Source organism: Lepidochelys kempii, chromosome 25, assembly GCF_965140265.1.
Source record: "Lepidochelys kempii isolate rLepKem1 chromosome 25, rLepKem1.hap2, whole genome shotgun sequence".
Taxonomy (NCBI): domain Eukaryota; kingdom Metazoa; phylum Chordata; order Testudines; family Cheloniidae; genus Lepidochelys; species Lepidochelys kempii.
In genome coordinates, this window is record NC_133280.1 from 14460758 (window position 1) to 14485800 (window position 25043).

A 25043-nucleotide genomic window follows, 5' to 3' on the forward strand; every position below is an offset into this window, starting at 1 on the left:
GTCCTCCCACACTTGTGCTGGAATGTGCCCCACCCCAGAAGCAGCTGCATTTCTGTAGCAGAGGGAGTCCGCTGGGGCTGGAGCAGTGTGTAATATGGACTGTATGAACTGGAACCATAAACTCACTGAACATTAAATCCCACCAAATGAGGGTAGATCCATCCCCATCATCGTATCCGCTCATTATACTTCAAACCTGAACATAGCCATTATATGGACGACATACCCCCATATCTCAATGTCTGTACTTTGACCGGTTAAACTTTCACCCCCAATCAGGGAGACTGCAGATTATGTATCCCTTACGCCACCCGTTCCTAAACCGAAATCCGAAATAAACTTGATAATCTGTACCTTATTCCCTGATAACCAGAAGCTTCTATGCTTGAACTCTGTACCGTTTTCTTTTTATTTCAACATTATCTTAATAAAATTATTAAGGGATCTGCGCTAGTGACAAAGGCCAGGGCCTACAGCCCAGTCGCTGAGGGGAAGGGACAGATGGAAAGGGCCAAGTGTCACAGCTGGGATGAACAGGCATGGGGAGGGGGAGCAAATTCCCAGAGCAGCTCAGCCCCCAGCAGCTCCCATTGATCTCCCTGGGAGGGGAGGGAGATAGTGATTGTTCTCACGGGGGAGGGAGATTTTCCATTATTCTCCAAGCAGGGGAGGGGGTGCTCCTTTGTTCTCAGTGGCTGCTGCTGGGCATGGAGGGCTATAGAAACCTTGGCCCTCTCTCACTGGGATCACCAGGACTTCGGTAGGGCCAGAGCACAAGCAGCCCCCTATCTAACGCCCTGCGGGCCCAGCACCTGGACCGGGGCCTCTGGGGGCTTTGCTCATACCAGTGAGCTGCCAGGTGGAGCTTGGCTTCTCTGCTGCACAGAACGGGGGCGAGTGGGGAGCTTGTCTGCTGGGAGCACCCATCCGTGCTTCCTCCTTGCCACAAACAGGCTGTGCTGACAGTGTGAACTCGGCCTTCTCACCCAGCAGGAGACCCCTTCAGCATGAATTCCATATGTGGCAAAGGCAAATGGCGGGGAACCTGGGGGAGAGCCCCTCTCTGACACCCTGTCAGGGTTCCCTCCCCATTCTGAACCCTGGGGTATAGATGTGGGGACCCATATGAAAGACCCCCTAAGATTAATTTTACCAGTTTAGGTTAAAAACTTCCCCAAGGCACAAATTCTGCCTTGCCCTTGGACAGTATCGCTGCCACCACCAAGTAAGTTAGACAAAGATTCAGGAAAAGGACCACTTGGTGTTCCTGTTTCCCCAAAATAGCCCCCCAAGCCCCTTCACCCCCTTTCCTGGGGAGGCTTGAGAATAATATACCAACCAAATAACCAAGGTGAGCACAGACCAGACCCTTGGGTTTTTAGCACACTAAAAACCAATCAGGTTTTTAAAAACAGAACTTTATTATAAAGAAAAAGTAAAAGAAGCACCTCTGTAAAATCAGGATGGAAGATAATTTTACAGGGTAATAAGATTTAAAACAGAGAGGATTCCCCTTTAGGCAAAACTTTAAAGTTACAAAAATCAGGACTAAACCTCCCTCTTAACATAGGGAAAATTCACAAGCTAAAACAAAAGATAATCTAACGCATTTCCTTGCTTTATTTACAATTTTTGTAATTTAGATGCTTATTTCCGGTAGGGTTTTAGGAGAGGGTTTGTTTTTTTTCTGCCCTGGTCTCTCTCTGCCCTGGAGAGAACAACAAAAGACCACAAATGAAAAAAAACCTCCCCCCACAGATCTGAAAGGATCTTCTTCCCTTATTGGTCCTTTTGGTCAGGTGCCAACCAGGTCATTTGAGCTTCTTAACCCTTTATAGGTAAAGGAGGGAGTTTATGCTCCCCTTAGCTGTATGTTTATGACACACCAGCACTGCTCCAACAGACACAGGGTGCTGCCAACCTCCCCTGGTTCAGTGCAGAGCTCTTACAGGACCCCCTCACCAACCTGGCATCAACCGGGCAAGGCAAACTCTGGAGAAGTAGGGGTGATGGATTGACAGGACAAGTCTTGCTCTGGTGCCCACATTACCTTAATGAAAAGTCACATTCTCCATGCACCTGGAGGAAAACCCCTGGTCGAGCTGAGCCTTGCAGAGAGTTACTACATGGTGCAGAATGGCCCCTCACTGCATGCAATTCCTTTGGCGTGTGTGTGTGTGTGGGGGGGTGGTCTAAGGCAAGCATGTGAATTGTTCGGCTGACGATCCAAGTCAGATAGCTCAGATCCACTGGCTCAAAATTTTTTGCAAGATATTTATAAGAATCTTTCTCCATGAGAAAAAATAAACAGCCTTCTTTAAGTCTGCTCGCTCCTTGCCATGGGAAGTCAGGGGCCTAGCGCTCTCCAAGGAGCTAGGGAGGTTGTTGTGAGTCATCCAGTGTTTACCCTACTTGCCTGGGGCTGGAGCAAGCCAGGTTTGACTCCCTGCTCTGCCCTCGCCTGCCTCAGTGACCTTGCAGCAAGGCACTGCAGGCTGGATTTCAATGGGGCGCGGGGGCTTTCCAAATCCCAGTTGGCGCCGCTCTGCAGCCTTTGGTGCCTAAACCCCTTTGATACTCTGGCCCTTCGTCTTGTGTTCCCCCTCTGTATAATGGGGATCATGACACTTCCCTGCTGCTCAGGGCAGCCATGTGGCTAAACCTCTCAAAGCTTGGGAGGGCTGGGTCGGTACAGTACGGCATGGTATGGGCTCACTGAGCGGTGCGCATTATCGCCTGCAGCTGCAAAGCATGAGGTGCTGTTGTGGTCATTAACCAAACACAATGTGTGCAGCGGCTTTGATTAGGCCCCTCCCTGGTGTCTCTCCTGCAGCTGCCAGGCCAGCTGTACTTGGGGTGCTCCAGGACTGAGACACGGCCGCCTGTATACAGGTACCCCCAGGTAGTTCACAGATGAGCGCCAAGTAGCTGGCACTCGAGAACACGGCGGGTAGCTGCCTGGGCCAACGAAACGCCGTGCAAACGGCTTCCTCTGAGCAGTAATGACGTGGCAGCCGGCTGAGGTGACCTGGCCCGGCCCCGCACCTTTACTTTTAAAAGCATTAAGAGGCAGCTTTGGGAATTTATTAGAGCAAAAGCTTTCGTGAGCTACAGCTCACTTCATCTGATTCATGCTGTAATAAATTGGTTAGTCTCTAAGGTGCCACAAGTCCTCCTTTTCTTTTTACGGATACAGACTAACACGGCTGCTACTCTGAAACCTTTGGGAATTGTTTACCTCGTCCCCACTGGCTGCCCCATCCCCTTTGATCTGGCAAAGGGCAGCATGGAGAGTCAGGCCAGAAAAATGCTCCAGACCGGCCAAACCATGTTTAAAAGGGAAAACATCGTCCCGTGAAGAGAAGGTGTTTTTCGACCTATAAACACAAGGAGACTTAGGCAGAAATTGGTCCATTTCTTTTTCTTTGAAGCTTTATCAACATCCCAGTCCCCCTCAGAAGCCAGTAACAAGCCGATGCCTCCCAGAACTGTCAGCTGCTGGCAAACTAATAAACTCTTGGGACGTGAGCCACTGGTGCTATCCTTGCTCTGTACAGGGGGAAACTGAGGCAGAGAGTGGGCAAGTGACTTGCCCAAAGTCACCCAGTAAATTAGTGTCAGAGCCGGAAATAGCCCCTGCAACTTCCCAACCCCTGGATTGAGGCAACGCTGGGTTTATGATCCTGTGTAGATCGAAGCCAGTGATATAATGATATCAGGCCCAGTTCTGTCACCCTTATTCCCATGAAAAGGTCCTTAACGTCACACTTCTCCACACGGGCGTGAGGGGCAAGCTCTGGCCCATAAGCAGGTGTACTTCGTGCGTCTGCAAGCCCTGGAGGCTGCTGTCTCTGTTTCTTCCTGTGGCCTGTGGGGACGCAGCAGAGCGAGACGCTTGTGACATTACGGGGATGCTGCTGCTTCTCCAGTGCTTTGAGATCTTGGCTGCTACACACTTGCCCAGGGTGTAATATAGCAGCATGCCCCCTTGCGTGGCCCGCGGCACACGAGCCCCTCGGCTCCCGGACCAAGGCACCGACTAGGAATTTGAATGAGCTTTTCAGGCAGCAGCAGGCATTTAGCCTCCCCATCAGCCAGTGACATTGGGGGCAGGCCTCCAGGCTGCCGCATTCACTCCCAATTACACCACCCCTCGGCTCAGTCAGCTGGAGCTTTGTTCCTAGGTGCGGTAGAAACAGCCAAGCCCCAAATTGTGAATTTAGAATCCAGGCTCCAGTTCAAATTACACCCCAGTTAGGCCAGAGCCAGGCTCCCATGCAATTAAATCCAGCACAATTAAGGCACTTTAATTAAATGCCACCACCGGTTTTTGTGCTTCTGTGGTTAACCCCTTCGGTGCTGGATTGAACCAAGTCCTCCGAAGCTGCACAGTTCTGGCTGTGTTGGGCGCTTCGGTGATGACATGCAGGTCCCATGCTTTGGCTGGTGGCACTAGCCTTTGCCAACATGACCCGGGCCGGGTGAGAAGTCTGCCTCTCCACCTCCACGACAGGTGGCAGCGTAACGCGTTCAGAGCTGCCAGCAGAGGGTGCTGAAGGGAACACAGCTATTTGTCTGGCAGTCTAGTACCAGGTTCTCCAGCCACTGGTATCTGGCATGCCAAGCTTGTGCGGCTGGTTACTTGGGCATTGGCTGTTCAGCCCATTCATGGCACAGCTTCTGGGTCCTTTGGACAGTGGAAACATTTAGCCAGAGCCACACCTTGACTCAAGGGATGGCTGGGTTTAGAGCTTGCTAGCTGGGCAGCGTGGAGCGGGGGTGGGGGGCACAGATTGATGCTCTCATGGGAGCTGTGTGTCTGAATGGGATTGATGGGTGGGGGGAGCAAAGCAAGGCTAGTCCCAGGAACAGGGCCGCGAGAGAGAGAGAGAGAGAGAGAGAGAGCGAGCAGGGTGTATATGGAGATTAGATTAGATATAGGGGGTGTATGAAGATAGATAGATAGATAGGGTTGTGACAAAGTGGGACTGTTCTTAATGTTTCCTCTGAATACTGTAGGGGTGCCTCAGTTTCTCCTATGCATTTCTTAAGTCTCTAGGTGGTGGGATAACTGGGTGTAATTGTTGCAGAGCAAAGGGCCAGGGTACATAAATGGCCAACACTCTATCTCCTGGTAACTGATGGCCTGGGCCCTTCCCCCCTGCAAGGTGAGAGCTAAAGGGTTGGAGAACAAAGGAATCAGGTGAGCTCCTGGTCCGGGAACAGGACAAAGCCGAGAGGAGGAGGGGGTGGAGAGTGAGTCAGTTGGGAGCTGGCTGGGGACGAGGAGTGAAGTGCAGATGTGGTTGTCTGGCTCACTGCCCCCCAAAATGGACCCGGCTGAGGGGTCTTGTTCTTTGTACCTACAAGCTCTGTTTTAGACCGTGTTCCTGTCGTCTAATAAACCTCTGTTTTACTGGCCGGCTAAGAGTCACGTCTGACTGTGAGGTGAGCGGGAGGTTGGATTGCTGGTGAACGGGTGGGAGGTTGGATTGCTGGTGAATGTGGGGTGAGGGGGAGTTAGGAATGGTGGTGAATGGGTGGGAGGTTGGATTGCTGGTGAATGGGTGGGAGGTTGGATTGCTGGTGAATGCGGGGTGAGGGGGAGGTTGGATTGCTGGTGAATGGGCGGGTGAGGGGGAGGTTGGATTGCTGGTGAATGCGGGGTGAGGGGGAGGTTGGATTGCTGGTGAATGCGGGGTGAGCGGGAGGTTGGATTGCTGGTGAACGGGCGGGAGGTTGGATTGCTGGTGAATGGGTGGTTCTGAGGAGCCCAGGGAGATGGACTCTACAGCCCAATCAGCCCTCTAAGAGCGATACCATAATTGCCTCCCTTGAGCCAGCGTCACTGCACGGCTTACAGCTTTGTGCCATGCAGGCACTCAGGTTCCTTCAGTTCCGGCTGGGCTGAGCCATGGGTTGGGAAATACTTAACAAGAGGGAGCCAGGGCCCGAGCAGTTTTGCTGAGAGAGAGAGAAAACGAGCACACACAATGGCCATGGCCGATACCTGCGTTCCAGCCCCGGCTCCAGCTCAGCTTGGGCCGATGCTGCACGCGGCGCAACCAGGGACACACCTCATCCAGACTGATGACAACACAGCCATATATTTTATAATAAATAATGTACAAATCTACACAATTTATCGACATGCCTTGGCAAACCAGACCGACCTACACAGACCGTTATCCCTAGCAGAACCCTGCCCCTGTGTCTCGACACACCAGGAGCAGCCAGGCTGGTGGACAGGCCCTTGCATTAATTCAGGCCAATTGCACTGAACTGTTCCATGGACCAACACTGGCCTGGAGCCAGCCAAGCAGAGCTGCTGGCTCTGGTGTGGGATGGTCCCTGGTTGAGCAGGGTGCTATGGACACAAGGCCGGAGATTTGCAAATCACTGCGCATTAAGGTTGTCTGGGGCAGCGAGTCCACGGATGGTATGTGCTGTATCCAGTTCTGGTGTGGACACCTGCTCAGGGTCTGTTTGCCAAGTGGGATTTTTTCCCCTACACACTTTTTCTTAATTTCCCCTCTTTTCCAGAGGGGAGGAACGTCATTATCAAATGCTGGGAGGACGTATTTTACCCATCCAACCCATAGGAAATTAGGAAAGAAAATAATTTTGGTTTTAATTTGTGGCCCTCCCACCAAAGAAAAGATTGCTTGAAAAAATGGCCTGGTGCCAACTGTCAGTGATGCTGTAGAGAAGCCCGTATCGAGGGGTACTGTGCTCTATTCTAGGGGAGACTCCATTTGCTTTGCTTTATAATTCTACTGCTTTCTGTACCCAGGCAGGGAGGATGGGGGGACACTATGAAATGGATGCCAAATTCCTGGTTTTTTTCCTTTCCCTTTAACACATCCCATGGGGTTTCATTTCTGGCCTGCTCTGCACTGACCCAAATGGAAGCATTGAAGAGGAGGCTGTCCGGCCCAGTGGCTATGGATTTCCTTATCTGCGGCACTCATCACCCTTTAGATCGTTAATATTAACACAGGAAGCATGTAAAAATATCTAATTTGCGTCTCTGTATTGTTCACTTTCCCAACCTGAAAACAGGGGCTGCTGGTCAGTTTCAGGTTTGTTTCTAGTCAGTTTCAGAGCAGGGAGCAGCTTAGGGGCTTGGCAGCACAGATGCTGGCTGCTATTCCTGTCAAATTCACCTGTTTCCACTGAAATTTCCTGTTTAAAAAATAACCTCAGAGGCTGGTTCTCTCCAGGCGAGGGTCTGTGCCCCTTGCTCTGAGAGCGTCCTCTGTAGCATATGATGGCTGGGTCAAAGTAAGTAACAGAAACCACCCTCTGGATCTGGCAGGTGCATGGTGCAAGCGGTGGGGAGCACGGGCATAGTCTGGGAGGAGTGAATGGGGGGCATTGCCCCCCCCCAAACTGAAAGCCTGAGGGCAGGTGCAGCATTTGCCCCTCCATGCACAGCCCCACTGGCCAGACTGGTGCTGCTCCCCAAACACAGACATCAAGCTGCGCCTATGGTGGGGCAGGGGGCAAAGCAGGGTTTGGGAGCAGATGTGTGGGGCTGAGCTAACTGCATGAATGCTGGGAAGCTCAGGCGGCTGGATAACACCGGGCAGCAGCCCTACCCGTCCGTGCTAGAGCAGGGCCATTGAGAGCCCCAGGCATGGGATGTTACCAGCGGGACAGAGAGAACGTAGCAGGGAGGAGTCAGTTTGGAGAGACCAGCAACGGATGCTGACTGTCCCGCTCTGGGCTCCGCTCCCAGCCACGAGGTGCTTCCCCCGTCTCAGCTGATTTTTCTAGTGATCGGGAACAAGGGTCCCCCCGCCCCCCACCGACACTTCATGCGAGGAAAGTCTGTGGGTTGGCGCCCCCCGCTGGCACTAGCAGAGTTTAGGGAGAAGCCATGGGGGACAGTGACTTGGGAGGGGGGACGGTTTCGGATTGGGGGCGAGGTGGTGCTCTGCGTTGGGGACCCCGGGGCATGTTGTGAAAGGGCCTTTAAACCAGAGTGGGGGCGTGGGGGGGCATGTGTGCGTTGGGGGGCAGCAGCACTGGTGCTGCTCATTGCTGAGCCCGGATCAGGCCCATCCTTCTCCGGCTGCTGGGGGTCCGGCGGGTCTGGGTGGAGACCCTGGTCCTGAGGCCAGCGGGGTAGGCCACCACCTGGGAGGGAGCCCGCAATTGCTCGTTGCCTCTCATCTCGCGGCGGATCTCGGTCAGGGTGTCTGTGGGCGAGCTGAGCAGGCGCTGGAAGAAGCTCTGATGGGTGACGGGCTTCTCCTGGCAGTAGAAGGTCATGGCCGTGCCCATGTCAGACTTCATCTCCCGGGAGAAGCCGTCCGACGTGCCGTCAAAGCACCGGCCGATGGCGATCTCCTTGGCTAGCCGGGGGTTCTGGTCGGTGACCGTGTAGATGCCATAGTTGTGGCCCAGCGGGTCCACCGGCGCCAGCATGTTGAAGACTGTGGTGTCGTTGTTCTCCACCACCGGCGGGTGGCGGCCCAGGTACTCCCGCAGAAGGCTGTTGATGGCGGTGCGGCGACAGCTGCCCTGAGGGACGATGGAGACCAAGGTGCGGTCAATCAGGCTCTGGTCGAAGAGCATCCCGCTGCATTTGAACTCCACGCAGGCAGCAGAGCTGTTGTAGATCTCCAGGTCCCGGACGCTGCGGGTGTCCCGTAGGCCGTACAGCCGGCCACGTGTCCGGGGGTGGCTGCCGCCCACGCTCCGGGACCTCACCATGTATTCCTGGGGCCCACTGATTTTCACCTTGATGTAGCAGGCCCTGAACTCCTGGGGGTTGGGCCACCAGGACAGGTAGTCCCCGGTCCAGGAGGCCAGGTCGCTCTCCTTGAAGGGCACGACGTTGTACTCGTACTTGTCCACCTCCACCCGGTAGAAGCGGAAGTGGTTGGCGTCAACAGGTGCCTCCTCACACTCCCTCAGGCTCCGGTAGGCATAGATGGGCCCGTTGACCTCATCTATGTTGTTGGGGTTGGGCTTGGCCAGGTTGATCTTGAAGGCTGTCTTCTTGAGGCTGGGGTCGTCGTGGTCCGTCCGGCGGTAGCCCAGCTTGTTTAGGTAGGGCTGGGACACTCCCACGGCGTTGGGGTTGAGCTTGGGGCTGGAGGGCACGGCCTCCAGCTCCTCCCCGCCCATGGTGGCGGTGACGTAGGCCGTGTAGGCATCTGCCCGCTGGCCATCGCAGAAGGCAGGCAAGCAGGCCCCGTTGGGCCCGGTGAGGACACTGTCGAAGCGCCCCCAGGCTCGGGGGTTGGAGGAGTAGCCGGGCTCGGGCTCCAGGTTGATGAGGGTGACGACCACTCCCTCCAGCTGCTCGCTGGGGATGAACTTCTCGTTGCCATAGGCCCGGACCTTGACGAAGCAGCGGCGGCTCTCGGGCACGTCCAGGTTGAAGAGCCGCCTCTCGCGGATCTCCACGTTGCCGATCAAGAAGGACCTCTCCTCTCGCTTGCCCCGCCGCTCCTTGGCCCGGCGGAAGGCGCCTTCCTCTTCCCACAGGCCTGTCTCAGGGTTCAGGGACCACAGCTTCATCTTCTGGAGGTGCTCGGGCATGTGGATCTGCTCCGCGTCTACCCGCACCTCCACCCGGCCCGTCCGCAGCACTTGGTTGGACTCGCTCTCCCGGAAGTCCGCGGAGAACATGCCGTAGGTCCTCAGCGGGACGAGATCCCCCTCGGCATTGATGAAGTTGAGGTCACTGGAAGCAGCAGCCACCGTGGTGATGTCCCGGGGGTCCAGGAAGGTCACGCTGGCCTTGACGGTGCCATTGTACACCTCCCCGTCGGGCCGGAGGAAGGAGCCAGCTGGTATAACCATCTCCCCCACCGGCTCCTGGCCCTCCAGCTCCCCCAGCAGGATGATATTGGCCTGTGTGGGGTCCAGGTCCACTGGCTCTTTCTTCCGCATCACCTTGATGTCCTGGTAGGTGGCACCACCCCGGGGGTCGAAGGGCAGGACCTTGACCGTGTCCACAAACTTCTGCAGCCGGTCCACGAACCGAACCACGAGCCGCCGCGTGTCCGGGGGCACATCAATGGTGAAGGTGCCCTTGTAGCTGGTGAAGCCAATTTTCTCTTTGCCCAGGAAGATCTGGCTGAAGCGCAGCGGCTCCCCGTCGTCAGCTGCCGTCACCCTGCCGTGCACCAGGATCTTGGGCCGGGCGCACCTCTCACAGCCGCACTCGGCCACCACCTTGATGGGCAGGATGGAGCCGGCGCACTGGATCTCCCGCACCTCCATGCGCCGGACCCTGCAGCAGCGGCCTGCCCCGTCCCGGCACTGCAGCTCATCCTTCAGGCTCCCAGCACAGCGGATGTCAGGGCAACGCCCCACATTGTAGTATGGAGAGCGCCCGGCCTCCTGGAAGCACTCGCTGGGCAGCTTGATGAGATATTCCTCCGGCTCGGCCTTGCAGCTCGGCTGCCCCTGGGCTGAGCCGGGGAGAGAAGAGACAAGTCACGTCAGGGGCTGTGAGACGAAATTCCTCCACCGCGCTTGACCGTTACCCGAGATGCCAAACACAGTGGTCTCTCCCCCACCAAGCACCAGATGCCCCCTCCCTGACCCGGCTCCTTCTACAGCAAGGAGTAAAGCATTACTCACCCTGAGTACGGTTGCTAGGGCCTGCCCCTGCCCCGCCACCCCCTCCTCAATCCCTCTGGGCAGCCAGCCCCCATGCTGCTGAGTGTCTGACCTGGGATCCAGTGGCAGAAGCAACCCTACAATAATAAACCAGGCTGGGTGAAGGCCTGGCAGCTTCAAGTAGCCCTGGGGCAAGCCCCAGTCTCAGCTGCTGGGGAGCGTAGGTGACAGCCCCCCACAGGACAGGAGCACGTCACAACCTAGCCGGGAGCTCCAGCTCATCCTGCAGCAGCTCCTGGTTCTGGCTGTGCCGGTGCTGGGTTCAGGCCCAGGTGGCCACCACAGCTGCCCCCTGCTTCTTGCCCCTCTCAGGGCCTGAGGCTCTACCCTGAGGGCAGCCTGGGCGCTGATCCAGCCCCCACTGGCATCATTGGAAAGTCTCTAACCAGAGTCAATGGCCTTTCGATCAGTGGCCTTCAGGACTGGAGGAGATTCTGTCCCCAGCTCTCCCCAAGACAGCTAGTGCAATGGCCGACTGGGGTGAGCTGGGGGTAGCGATCTGGTCTCCTGCCCAGCGCTGCCCCGCAGGGGGCACGGCTGCCCCGGGACTCACCAGTCACGGTCAGGAATGCAGGGGAGGATTTGATGGAGCCCACGTCAGTGCTGGCTTTGCAGTGATAGAATCCGGCCTGGCGCAGCCCCAGGTCCTGCAGCACCAAGCTGCTGTTGTATTTGTGGAGTTTCCTGTCCAGGAGCGTCCCGTTGTGGTACCTGCAGGAGACCGGCAAGCAGAGAGCGTCAGCAACTGGCGGGGCTGGAGCATCAGGTCAAGCCTGCTGCTCAGTCGGCTCCTGGAGGAGTTTCCCCTGTATGCACCGACCCATCCCTTCCATGCACACCCCCACAACCCCCCATCCCTTAACCCCCCCCACATAACCCCCCCTCCTGACACACCCAACCCCCTTTTAGCCCCCCCACAACACCCATCACCGCTCCAACCCCCACCCCCCCACAACCTCCCACCCCTCATCCTCCCACTACCCACACACTTAAGCCCCATGCACACACAATCCCCCACACCCCTAACACACAACCTCCCCCCCCCCCCCCCCCACACACACTCATGCTGCTGTCTGAACGTTAAAGCTGGTTCTGCCGACAAGAATGGGACACGGGACAGGCTGGTGAAATGCAGGGTTCCTGCACACAGCTGTGCCGGTGCCCCTCACTCCCGACCTGCAGCCCCTTCCCCTGCTATTCCTGTCCTACAACACTGCCCCCACCTCGGTCTGGGAGGCCAGTCTAAGCCGGGGGCAAACCCAGGTCTTTCCCCAAGGCCGATGGTGGTGGCCAAGGGCTGGCTCGTCCTGTTCCTGCAACTCACCAGTAATATTTCGTGGGCTGGGGGGTGCCGGAGGCTTCACAGCAGAGAGTCACGCGCTGGCCTGCCACCCGCACCTTGGACTCCGGGTGCTTCACCACGTAGGGCTTCTCTGCCGGACAGAGGGGGAGCAGAAAAGGTGACGATGCCCCAGCAATAGCAACAACCACCCTCCCACACCACTACTCCGCTCCCCTCCCCCCATCTGCTCCCACCCCACCCCCCGTGTTCTACCTCACTCAGGAATCAGGCCCTGAGTCTGCCCAGAATCCAGCTCCCGGCTCCCCCCAGTTCTGTCTTACCCCCCCACACACACACACTCGCTGTCAGCTCCCCAAGAAGGCTCATGGCGCCTTCAGTCAGGGGGATCCTGTGCTTCAAGGGATTCTTTTTGTAGCAACCCTCCCAGATGGGTCACCAGCAGGGCTTGAACCTGGGGCCTTCGTCCCTGCAGTGCAGACCTCTAGCCACTAGAGCTCAAAGAGCAACCCCGTTAGCTGGCAGCAGTAGCAGGCTGTTCCCCTCTAAGTGGAGCAGTCCCTAGAGGTGGACATGGGACCGCCCCACACACCGGGCAGGGCCCCTTACCCAGCCTCTGCAGCGTGACCTGCACCGATGATGTCCTGGAGCTGTTGGAGACAATCGGAGCCTCGCCCGGGGCGAACGTCTCCAGCTGGACGCTGACATTGGCCCCGCTGCCGGCACAGACCCCCCGGATGCTGAAGCCGCCCCGGCGGTTGGTCCTGGCCAGCACGGCCTGTGGCTTGGCCTTGAGGGAGACCCGGGCATTGGCGAGGGCAGCCCCCTCGGTGCTCAGGACGGTGCCCACCAGGGTGTGGTCCTGGCACATGCAATTGCCGCAGTTCTTGCTCACCTTGCCCTCGGTGCAGCTCATTTGGCAGGCTGAGGGGGGACAGAGGCGAATGCAATGAGAGTGGAACACTCTAGGCCCCCCACCCCACCCCACCAGGACAGAGCAGGAATGGGGACCCTCGGGGTTCTGAGATGGGCCTACGGGACCCATCACCCTCCCCAAAATATCCAGGTGGTAGCAACAGGGCTCCTGACCCTTCCAAGGGAGGATCAGCCCTTCCCGGGCACTTTCACCCAATGATCCTGGGGAATATGCCAGGAGTGGAACAAGGTGGCCCAGCCAGCTGGCCATTGTACGTCATTGGGAACAAGAGGCAGCTCGTGCTTAAAGGAGACCCATGGCTGGGATGCCAGGGTGGTGGTGGCGGGGCTTGGGGAGAGGTGGGGCGCACGCCCCCCGGTTGGGCCTGTGCTGCTCGGAGCTGGGTTCAGGCCTGTCTCTAAGTCCCGGAGTGGGGAATGCTGGGCTCTGCTCCGTGGCAGCAGGGCAGGTGTTTCCCCCTGCTATCACCTCCACCCTCTGGACATCTGAGCTTCCTAGGGTGGTTCTGCTTTCCCCAGGGCCGCAGGGAGGGGAGAGAGATTGGGACAGAGAAGAAACGGGGTGGGGTGGAGAGAGAATGGGGGTGAGGGGGGAGCTCACTTGCTGGGTCGTAACAGTCCTGCCTTTCTTACACACAGGTTTGGGCAAGATCTGAAAAGTGAGAGATTTCAAATTCCCCTCAGAGCTGAGGGGAAAACAAAGGGAGAGAGACGTGGACCTGGGTGAGTGGCTGGATTGGCTGGCTGGCTAGATGGGATGGATGAATGGATGGATAGATGAATGGATGAATGGAGTAGGACCTAGGGTAATAACGGACAAGGGGCTGAGCTCGGGTCCCAACCATCTCAACCAAATTCACAAATCCAGGGGATTTTTGGGCTGTCCTGAAGAACAACAGTTCCCCGCCCTTCCTGGACAGATACCCTGAAATGCCCTGCCAGATACCCCAAAATGCAGGTCAGGCATGACCTGCCCCCCAAACCCTGGCCCCCCTTGCTGTGGGTGGCCCAGGGAGGGAGCCCTGGCACAGCCAGTACCTGAGCAGGGTGTCCGGGCGCATTTCTGCACGTCCGAGGGGCGGCCGACGCAGCGGGACCTCTTGGATTTCTTGCAGCTCCGATGCCGGACTCGCTTCCCACCGCTACCGCAGCTCTTGGAGCAGGGGCTCCAGGCGCCCCACTCACTCCACCCAGCATCTGGGGGTGCAGACCCCAGAGACCCCATCAGGCAGCAGTTCCTCCATGTGCAGGATGCTGCACGGAGAATCCTGAGCCAGCGGCAGAGGCTGCCCACCAGCCCTGGAAACGGACCCGCCAGGAGAGCTCCCCCACCCTGCCCTGTGCATTGCCTGGAGAACACATCTGGTAGGGAAAGGGAGGGATCACCACCTGCAGCCCCCCCACTGCTGAGTCCTACTTGGGGGCAGACGTGACCCTCCAGGGAACCCAAGCTGGGTTTGGCCCTGAGCCCAGGGCATGCTGGGGCAGGGCTTTGAAGGCTCCATCTCCTCTGTCCTCGTTGACACCAGTGCAAAGTGAGCGCGAAACACAAGCAGAGTGCAAGGGCAGCCGTTCTCGCCTGTGTTCGCACTGGTGCAAATGACGACACAAGGAGACTTGGAACGCACCTTGCCTTGAGTCCCATTGTGCCCCAAACTGGGGATGTGACCAACCTTGGTTTCACAAGAACACCCCCACCCCTACCCCGGCACGGCCTGCGGTCCCGGCCCCCCCGAATTGGAGGATCATTCAAACCAAGCCTGGCATGCCTAGTGCCGGGACCCCCGGAACTGTTCGTTCCCAGCGTCAAGTTCACAGGCTCACCCTTCCGCACGCGCCTGCCAGACTGTTTTTATGTCCTAGGCCTGCTACTTCAATTACCCTGAACGGCTCCCAGAGAACAGATGGGGCGGAAGCTGCCCATATGGGCCCAGCGCCGGAGAGCTGCGTGTAAAGAAAACTTGCCATGCATTGGGCTAGGAGGGGGAGTCAACTGAAAAGACCCCCCCAGCTATGCAAAGATCTGGGGCCTGTTCCCACAGAGAACGTATCCAGCGCTCAGAGCTGCCAGCCACCCGAAATGAACACCAGGCTCCCTGAAAGAGTCCATTAAAAAGAGCCTTGGCCATAAAAAACCAGCCGTTCTAGACCACAAGCACATGTCTGACATTCCTGCCTGTTGATGCACCGGCTGCACTGAGGGCCTTTATTGTTTAAAATGGGGGGGGGGGCGGAGGTTTCCCTCCTTATTCCTGTTTTAATGAACGGGTGAAAGAAAAAGTCCTTTAAAATAATTCAGCTGGTGGCTGTAAGAAAAGCTGAATGTGCCATTGTGCCCAGAGGTGGCACGTGCAGGAGTCTGAAATAACTCGGCGTGTGTAGAGTGGGGCAGGCACGGACCAGCGAACGAGGCTGTACAAACAGAACAAAAAGACAGTCCCTGCCCCAAAGATCGTACAGTCGAAGGAGATTAAGTGAGTGTGTGTACGTGTGTGTGTGTACACTGCCCCCTGCTGGCTGAGACTGTTCATGTACGTGTGGAGGTGCCCTGCCCTCCCCGGGATGGAATCGCAGCTGCTCCGCTGAACACCACAGGCCCCATAGCGCGAGATCTTTGTCAGTCGCTTTTTGGTGGGAGGCTGACAACCCTGCTGGGGCCTCGCTGTCCATCCAGCGCGTGTCTCTCACCACGAACGATCGGCGCCCCCAGCGAGCCGGGAGTGCCCAGGCCTCACGCTGCGGCCAGCCGGCCCCACGGTGAACCCGAGGGCTGAGCTCGTATCACGGGACCAGGACCCGGACCCATGCACAAGCCCCCCTGGGTCGCCCAGCAGCACCACGACCCGTTACCTGCGCAGGGCCCACCGCTGCACCCCCTCCGCTGCGTGGCTTTCCCTGCACACTTGGGCAGCTGCAGCAGCGACAGGGGCTGGCTGTTGAGGCAGCTGCGCTGTCGGGTCTGGAGCCCGCTGCCCGCGCAGGCGGTTCTGGAACAGGCGCTCCAGGCTGACCAGTGCGACCAGTCGTCGTGCTCTGGGGAGGCCAGGGAGACAAGAGGGGTTACTGCGGGGAAGCGCCCAGGGCAGAGAATCCCGATGGAGTAATTTCATGGTGAGTAACCGTTCTCTCAAGACACCCGGCTGGCAGAAGGGTCCTCAGCCTTCAGGGCACAGGGGTCAGGAGGGAGGGCAGGGGCAGCCTGGGCCTCGCGCATCACTGGGACGGAGTGAAGCACCAGGGGCTGGCAATGAAGAGTGGAAGGGCCCAGCACCCGTGGGACCGCCCTAGGCTGACACAAAACGGCAGGGTGGCGGGGCTCAACACCCATGAGACCGGGGATCTGGAGGTGGCACTGCCTGGTGACCCTCAGAGCCAGCCCCCTCCCCAAGACACTCACTCACCCATGGGGCACAGGAAGCGGACGTGGTAGTTAGAGCAAGTTCTGCCCCCCGGCTGCTCCCGGTTGATGCACCAGAATCCCTTCTCGGGGCTGTAGTGCACGATCTCGCCCACATCCTCAGGCAGCTCCCACTCGGTGGTGCGGGCTTGGATGGAGACTGGCCGGGTGCACACCCGCTCCCGGTAGTAGAAGCGGACGGCCTCCAGGCTCTCGTAATCGCCCTCCCCGCCAGGGTGGTCCACATTGAACCAGGAGGTCCACTCGGTGGCGCCTAGGGGGCAGGGAAAGGAACCCATTGTTATCCCGCTCGGAGCTTGCGGGTGAGGGTGGTTGATCGTCATGCTTCAGGTCAGATTCCCCACTGGCATCAGGAAGGAATCCCCCCTCCCCCCCCGAGGTATAAGGCCACCCTACCAGGTGCAACAGCTAGGCAGCGCCAGGGCCCCGGATAGATGGGCCACTGCCTTGTTCCAGCCTGGCTGATTTCAGGGCTGGTTTTAATGGTCCCCGCTCTAGGTCAAAGTCCGTATGTTTGCTGGCTCTCTCACCAGCCTGGCAGGCAGCTGTGCTCCCCACAGCAGCTGCCATCACCCTGTGCACCAGCTCAGTGGCCTGCCTGGGCTCTGCCCCTCTGGGTATCCGTGCCCAATGCCCTGTCAGTTACCACCCTGGACGAATGCTTCCGTGGTTCAGTTTATAGCAGCAAATTGCCTCTTAGCGGGGCTATTCGGGGAACTCATTGGGGCAGGGCCTGGCTTTTTGTTTGAACAGCCCCTAGCACCAGTGATCCCGTGCAGGGGTCTGCAGTTGTGCGATGGACACTTGACAAAATTACCGGACTTAGTGAGGACATTGGCTGGGTGTTATGTCATTCAGTCATTCCATTTCTTGAAAAATTACCACAGACCTCAATTTTTTTTACTGCACGGACACGTTGCTGACACCTGGCTCCTGCGCTGGCCCCAGCTCCACAGCTCCTCCATGCCAGGGGACACAGACAATAAACAGCGTACTCTGTCTACGCGCCACACATCACCGCAATGGCTAGGGGACATGGGGACACCTGCAGGCCAGCTGCACCCCCTTTGCATCTTGCCATCGCAGATCCTGGAGGACTGGAGTGGGGCGGGGGGCCTCAGCTGGCACCATCCCGAGGGATTTGCTAAAGCCAGGAGTCAGGACCCGTCTGGGCTTTTGGATCCGGGGCCTTTAAGCTGCAGTTATTCTTTTTAAAATTATTTAAAAATATTTTATGAATTGAAAGGGAGGGGATATTGCTGCTTTGCCGGTGCCCCCAATCCCAACCCACAGCCCCCTGTGTGATGAAGTGGGACTGTTCTTAATGTTAACTCTGAATAGTGTGGGGGTGCCTCAGTTTCCCCTATGCAGTTCTTAAGTATCTAGGGGAAACTGAGGCACCCCCACACTATTCAGAGGTAACATTAAGAACAGTCCCACTTCAACACAGAGGGGGCTGTGGGTTGGGATTGGGGGCACCGGCAAAGCAGCAATAGGGGGTGGGGTAAGGGTGTATAATCACTGCAGAGCCCTAGAGGGCAGGTGTGTGTAGGAGTCTGGACACAGAGAATGGCCGACACCCTGTTTCCTGGCCACTGATGGCCTGGGCCCTTCCCCCTGCCAGGTGAGAGCTAAAGGGCTGGAGAACAAAGGAATCGGGTGACCTCCTGGCCCGGGAAAGGGACAAAGCCCAGAGGAGGAGGGGCTGGAGGGGGGTTTTCAGTTGGGGCCTGGCTGGGACATGGAATGAAGGGCAGACGGGGTTGTCTGGCTCACTGCCCCCCAAAATGGACCCAGCTGAGGGATCCCGTTCTCTGCGCCTACAAGCTCTGTGTTAGACCATGTTCCTGTCGTCTAATAAACCTTCTGTTTTACTGGCTGGCTGAGAGTCACGTCTGACTGCGAAGTTGGGGTGCAGGACCCTCTGGCTGCCCCAGGACCCCGCCTGGGCGGACTCGCTGGGGGAAGCGCACGGAGGGGCAGAGGATGCTGAATGCTCCGAGCTCAGACCCAGGAAGGTGGAAGCTGTGTGAGCTGTGTGTCCTGAAGACAGGCTGCTCACAGAAAGGCGACTGCCCCAGAGTCCTGACTGGCTTCATGGGGAGCCGTTCCAGAGCATCGCCCAGGGACCCCGTGACACCCTCCCAGCCCAGCCCTGGGCTGCCTCGAGAGGTCTGCCGGTGCCCCCCAGTCCCAACCCACAGCCCCCTGCTAGCCCAGCCCTGGACTGCCGCACTAGCTCAGCTGGTGCTTCCCCCCCCCCCCCGCACCCCCCAATCCCAACCTGCAGGTTTGTACTATGCCATCCCCCCTGACCATGGCATTTGGTTACTTCATAACAGGGCAGGCAGTGAACCTGCAAACAGGGCCAGCTATGGACGGCACCGCACCTGCTGTGTCCACGCTGAGAGGCTTTCTGCCAGGCCTCTTTTTCTGGTGTTTCCCCAGCACATTGGTCTTGGCCGGTCGGGAATCATCCTTCAGGGGCTCTGTTGAAAGAATCACACGATGGAAGTGTTTGTATCCCCCACCTCTGCTCCACTCCACTGCCCCACGCCAGGCCCCTCCTCCACTGGCCCAGAGAACCACTCTGAGCACAGGGCCCTTCTGAATTGCCGGATTTCGCCACAGCGAATAAACAAAAGGTTGGTTTCATAACAACAGTTGAGATTTGTTCGTACAGCGCCAGGCACAAGGTGGCCCTGGTAGGGCCGGGGCTCCCCAGTGCTAATGCAGCACCTGCAGTCCGTCAGAACGCATGGCTAAATGTATTTGGCTCGTTGATCTGATGAGCAGTTGCAATGGTTTGTCACGTTCTCTGGAGGGCCCTGACCCCCGGGTATTGGAGCTGGGCAGGAAACTGCACAGAAGTGGGTCCAACAGGAGATATGACCCCACCCACCTTGTCTCTCATCCTGGGAACATTTTCAAGCGATTGAAAAAAAAAATGTCCCTGTCCCGAATCAAGGCAAAAAGCGGAAACCTCAGAAAATTTTGTGAGCCAGAAATAAGAATAAAAAACAAGCTGAGAGTTTGTTCCAATCATTTCAAAACACTGGTTTGACTTTGAATTTCCCCCCCTTTTCACTATAATGAGCTGAAGCCTTGACACCCAAAGTCACTTCACGCTGGACACTCGTTCATTTCGAAAACGGGGCTCACAATTACAAATCTTTTAACGAAAACAAACTTGTAAGCTGAAAAATGTGTCCCAAACGGACCCTTCCCCAGGAAAAGTCTGGGCTTCAACCTGTCGGGGTTTGCCAAAGACAAAGCTTCTGTCAAAAGATTCTGACTTCATCCACTTGCTACTAAATCTCTGCGAGCGGGAAGTCCTGACAGCAAAGGAAGGACCTGTTCCCAAGGGCCTTTGTATTGCGTACAAACTCCAAAACCTGCCCAAGTGGAGAAGGGGCTCCTCAGTGATCTAACTGTAAAAGACACAACGGCTCCCACAGCAGGGACGCGTCTGTCTAGACGGGTGGTTCTCAGCTGATGGGTTGTGACCCCAGGGCTGTCATGACTCCTGGCTGGGGGTCAGGAGGCATGAAACGTTTATTTCAATCTAAAGCGAAATAATAGTCACTCCCAGCCCACACGCTGCCTTCCTGCCCCCAAGGCCCAGCATTCTCTGCCAGCTGCTCCCAATAGGCACACAAAGTCACTGTATGGGCCGAGCAGCCTTGTCAATACCTTTTATCATAAGGATAAGGAGATCGTGAAGGTTTTTGACTGTGAATAAGTGCTCGAGAATCTGGAACGTCTGAGAGACACAGGGCTGGAACTATTGGGCCGATATTGGCGGGAAAGGCGGGTTCCTGTAAGTGATGGGATCTGTGGCCCTGACGGTTCGGAGGTTGTGCTGATCAAAGCAGGATCGCAGCCCAAGGGCTGAACAGGAGTGAGGCCTCCTCGAAAATGCATCAGAGAGATAGGGCTGGATTCTGATTTCAACTGCACCAGCACAAATCCAGAGCCGCTCTACGCGAGTCGATGGGGTAACTCCAGATTTACACCGAAGCCGGCGAACAGGCTGGGAACCTGCAATGAGTTGGACTTCAAAGGCCAACAGGCTCGTGCGATAAGATGAGCCAAGGCTGCTGATGCGAAAATAACCCTCAGAGGGTTTCAGAGTAGCAGCCGTGTTAGTCTGTATTCGCAAAAAGAAAAGGAGGACTTGTGGCACCTTAGAGACTAACCAATTTATTTGAGCATAAGCTTTCGTGAGCTACAGCTCACTTCATCGGATGCTGTGACGAAGTGGGACTGCTCTTAATGTTTCCTCTGAATAGTGTGGGGGTGCCTCAGTTTCCTCTAGGCAGTTCTTAAGTATCTAGGGGGTGGAATAAGGGTGTATGATCATTGCAGAGCCCTAGAGGGCATGTGTGTGCAGGAGTCTGGACACAGAGGATGGCAGACACCCTGTTTCCTGGCAACTGATGGCCTGGGCCCTTCCGCCCTGCAAGGTGAGAGCTGAAGGGTTGGAGAACAAAGGAATCAGGTGACCACCTGGCCCGGGAAAGGAACAAAGCCCAGAGGAGGAGGGGCTGGAGGGGGTTTTCAGTTTGGGGCTGGCTGGGACATGGAGTGAAGTGCAGACGTGGTTGTCTGGCTCACTGCCCCCCAAAATGGACCCAGCTGAGGGGTCCCGTTCTCTGCACCTACAAGCTCTGTGTTAGACCATGTTCCTGTCGTCTAATAAACCTTCTGTTTTACTGGCTGGCTGAGAGTCACGTCTGACTGCGAAGTTGGGGTGCAGGACCCTCTGGCTTCCCCAGGAGCCCCGCCTGAGCGGACTCTCTGGGGGGAAGCGCACGGAGGGGCAGAGGATGCTGAATGCTCCGAGGTCAGACCCAGGAAGGTGGAAGCTGTGTGAGCTGTGTGTCCTGAAGACAGGCTGCTCACAGAAAGGCGACTGCCCCAGAGTCCTGACTGGCTTCATGGGGAGCAGTTCCAGAGCATCGCCCAGGGACTCCGTGACAGATGCATACCGTGGAAACTGCAGTATATATAATGTCTTCTGCAGTTTCCACAGTATGCATCCGATGAAGTGAGCTGTACCTCAGAGGGTGGCATTCTCTCTCCGGAGCCCCCTTGGCTGCTTGTTAATTTCATCTGGGCGGAATCTCCCTGCCAACAAATTGTTTGGCTCTTGATTTTTTAGGATGGGAAGGGGCAGGTCTATTTCTGCCTCCCAGTGGTGTGTATAAGTGATACTGTGCTCATGTGTCCCCCCCACACTGAACTGGGCTGGAGCCCCCCTTCCCATGGGGGTAGGGGGAGTCTGGTGGACACAACTGTGCAGCAGATGGCATCTGAAGGGCACAATGCAGGTCCCGATTGCAGGTGGCATGCACCATACAATTCACCCCTCTTCCCCTGGCAGGAGAGAAGAGCAGAAAAGACCTCACCCAGGGGAGCAAAGGGAGCTATGAGGGGTGAACAATCAATGGATCCTTTGTTTATTACACATCACAGGCCCCAGGCTGGGTTCACTAATGGTTCTGCCCGGTGTCCCTGCTGCGGGAAGCCTCCAAACTCCAATTTCTCTGGGCTTGTGTCCAGTAGGAACCAGAGAGGTTTGAAAAACAACTGATCCGGCTCTGAACCATGAGGGAGGTAACCCAGGGAATGTGGGTCCCTTGCAAATGGATGGTTAGGAGTCTGTGTCTGTGTGCAAGGTGTTAAAGGAATGCAGAGAGTGAGGACTCAGTATATACACACGCACACTCTATCAGAGGGGTAGCCGTGTTAGTCTGTATCCACAAAAAACAACAAGGAGTCCGGTGGCACCTTAAAGACTAACAGATTTATTTGGGCATAAGCTTTTGTGGGTAAAAACCCACTTCTTCAGATGCGTGCGTGTGTCAGTCCGTCGGTCAGTCTCTGTCTGTCTGTCAGTCAAACTGGCCCCAGTCTGAATCTCTGTCTAAAACTGAGTTCCAAAATGACCCCCAGTCTCCAACAGGGGGTGATAGGGTCTTCTGCACCATCAAGCCCTGACCTCAGGAGCCACCTGGCCCCTGCCTTCATGCCAGCAGATTACCGGGATCAGTGCTAAATAATGGAGGAAAAGCCCATTTCCCCATGCTTGACCCCGACACCAGGCATATTTCCATTCCCACACACTAGGGGGACCATACATCTGGTTTCAGCTGGGACGGTCCCTTTTTTTTAGTCCTGTCCCGTTTTTTTTTTTTTTTCTTCCCTTTTCTCCCCATAAGGAGGCATTTGTCCCTGCTCTTGCCGACTGGATCAGCTGACAAGAACAAACGGGACAGATGCCGACTTTTGCCAAAAAGAAGCCAGGTGGAGTGCGAAGGAGCATGCCGGGGAGAGGGGGTGTGAACGGAGACGCCAGTCACTCGCAGCTGGGGGGGGCAGGACTGGGCTGGGGAGGCAGTGTTCCAGCCATGGGCAACGGCCACAGGCAAGGTGAGGGGGCCTCAGGCAAGCAGCTGGGGGTGTCCTGTTTTCTCTTTGGGAAATATGGTCGCCCTGCCGCACACTGCTGGCAGAGCAGGAAGGTGCTGTGCTGGGGATCTCCCAAGGCATATGCCCAGGAGCTCTCCGGGCACACTCATGTCTACGCTACAAAGCCAAGTCGACATAAGGCAGCTTACGTCAACCTAACTATGTAAGCGTCCACACTACAGCCTCCCTCGCGCTGCTGTAACTCGCCCGCTTTGCAGACCTAGCGAATCCACCTCGCCAAGAGGCATCGGGCTTAGGGCGATGTCGTTTGGGTGACCTGGACATGAAAAACCACAGTCATGACTGCAGTGGCTGTAAAATCAACCTCACATAAGTCAGCGCTGCACAGGAGCCCCCTGACCCCCGGGCAGGTCCTGGCTCTTCCCCAGTATATTGAGGGGCTGGGGGAAGCTGCAGCATGGAGAGTCCTCCTGGGAGGCGAAAGTCTTGTCTGGGAGGCAGGTGCTTGGGGGTAGCAGCAGCTGGGGGGCTATCACTCAGGGCTTGGGCTGTGCCCAGCGTCTCCACTGGGGTCATGCCAAGCTTGGGCGAGGAGCAGAAATTGGGGGTCACTGGAACCTGCGGAGCAGCTCGTTCCCCTACCGGGCCCTATTGTGTCAGTTGACTCAACACCCCACCACCAAGCGTGAAGCCTCCCAGAGAGCTCCCCAAGGCCCAGCAAGCCAGAGGCCACTAGCCACAAGGGCCCCCCAGCCAGCCACGCTACCTCCGTGCACCCAGCACTCACCCACCAGCCGATCTGCAGGGGCAGGGAAGCTAAGAGCCAGGCACAGGGGTGAGGGTGGGGTGCAGAGATGGGGGGCCAATATTGCCCCTGCGGGTGTTGGGGTGAAGGGAGTGACCCCGCCAGTGGCTGGGTCTAAGCCGATGCAACCCCCAGCTGGCTAGGGAAGCCCCCTGGTGAAGCGGGAGGGGGGATTTTGTGTTTCTAACCTCGCCGCGCTTTGCATGCACACTCGGTGCACCCCGGGCGCTCCCCGGGTCGGCTTCCCCGCCCTGCCCCTGCCGAGGGAGCGGCGAGACACCCGGGGAGCCGGGCAGCGGCCAGGGATTCCCCGGAGGTCACGTGCAGCGAGTCAGCGACGGAACCAGCCAGGGAACCCAGGCGTCCCGGTGCTAGCAGCTCCCTTCTCTGGGCAGCCCCGCCGGCCACACTGTGAATGGGGGGCGGGGAGCAGCGAGCCGAGGGCGGGAGGGGCGAGGGGTCTCCCCGGCTGTGCCCCCGCCCCAGCCCAGCCAGGGTCCGGGGGTTCCCCAGCCGGGCCGCGCTGCGAGACCCCAGGAGACAGGCAGCCCAGTGCGCTGGGGGCTTCTCCCCGGAGCCGGCTCACCTGGGGCTGCCCCCGGCGGCGCAGGGACCTGCGGGCCCCCGCCGCGACTCACCCCCCAGGGCACCAGCCTTACCTCGGGCCAGGGCCAGGGCCAGGGCCAGGCTGGCGGCGAAGAGCAGCAGGGCCGGCGTGAGTGGCACCATCCCGCTGCGCCGGGCTCCGAATAACCCTCCTCCGGGAGCTCCGGCTGCGCGGGGCGGGGCGCTCCTGGAGCCGGCTCGGGGCGGACTGGGAGCGCAGCGGAGTCTCCGGGCTATATAGGAGGCCTGTCCCCCGCTCCCTCCACCATTGGTTTGCGCTGGGATCCCGCTCTGGCAGGAGAAATCGGACACTGGCCGTCGGGGTTTGTCGGCGCGGCTGGGGCTGGAAAGGTGTCAAGAGGAAAGGGGAGGGAAAAGCCCCGCTGGCGAGGTTTGGCCAGGCGCGGGGCTGCGGACCCTGGGGAGAAGGGGGCCGTGGCTTTGCAAAGGCGCTAAAACTGGCTCTGGGTTTGTGGATTGGAACCTACAGCGGCCCAGATCCCACCAACTCAACCCAGCCCCTGCCAGGACAAGAGATGCAAAAGCTGTCGAGGTCTGATCAGAAACACCCCCCTCAGCACCCCCCACCTTTGGAGACCCATGGGTCCCACACACGCCTGGCACAGGGTGGGGCGCACTTCGTCCAGCACACTGTGTGAAACCAGACAATCACCCCCCCCCCCCGCCCCAGTGAACCTACACAGGCAAACGATAACAGCCGGAAACACCCTGTCACCCCTGGCCCAAGGCGTCTCACAAAGTGATGGTTCTGTAGGGCCGGAGCAGTCAAAGGGAACCTGCCCAGGGCCTTCAAAAGACAAGCCTGAGAGCTTAAATGCATAAACTTTGGTAGACACTAATGATCATGGACTGCACTATCCACACACACACCCTTTCCC

General features: G+C 57.6%; 1 protein-coding gene across 1 annotated transcript; it reads right to left on the reverse strand.

Annotated features, from left to right (window-relative positions):
- Positions 1 to 5990: 5990 nt before the first annotated feature.
- CILP2 (cartilage intermediate layer protein 2) lies at positions 5991 to 24388 on the reverse strand. The gene is made up of 9 exons (XM_073324206.1): positions 24198 to 24388; positions 18689 to 18787; positions 16282 to 16551; positions 15731 to 15913; positions 13919 to 14077; positions 12554 to 12868; positions 11969 to 12077; positions 11198 to 11355; positions 5991 to 10433 (listed from the first exon to the last, which is right to left on the reverse strand). The coding sequence occupies exons 1-9, from the start codon at positions 24265 to 24267 to the stop codon at positions 8041 to 8043; spliced, it is 3756 nt and encodes a 1251-aa protein (XP_073180307.1). The 5' UTR covers positions 24268 to 24388; the 3' UTR covers positions 5991 to 8040.
- Between the last annotated feature and the right edge of the window lie 655 nt (positions 24389 to 25043).

Coding starts and splice junctions, on each gene's coding strand:
- CILP2 (XM_073324206.1), bottom strand. CDS start 24,267: ATGGTGCCACTCACGCCGGCCCTGCTGCTCTTCGCCGCCAGCCTGGCC. Junction 14,078..15,730: donor CAGCGGTGGGCCCTGCGCAG/GTAACGGGTCGT, acceptor CTGCACCCCCAG/ATGCTGGGTGGAGTGAGTGG. Junction 10,434..11,197: donor TGCATTCCTGACCGTGACTG/GTGAGTCCCGGG, acceptor TCCCCGGCTCAG/CCCAGGGGCAGCCGAGCTGC.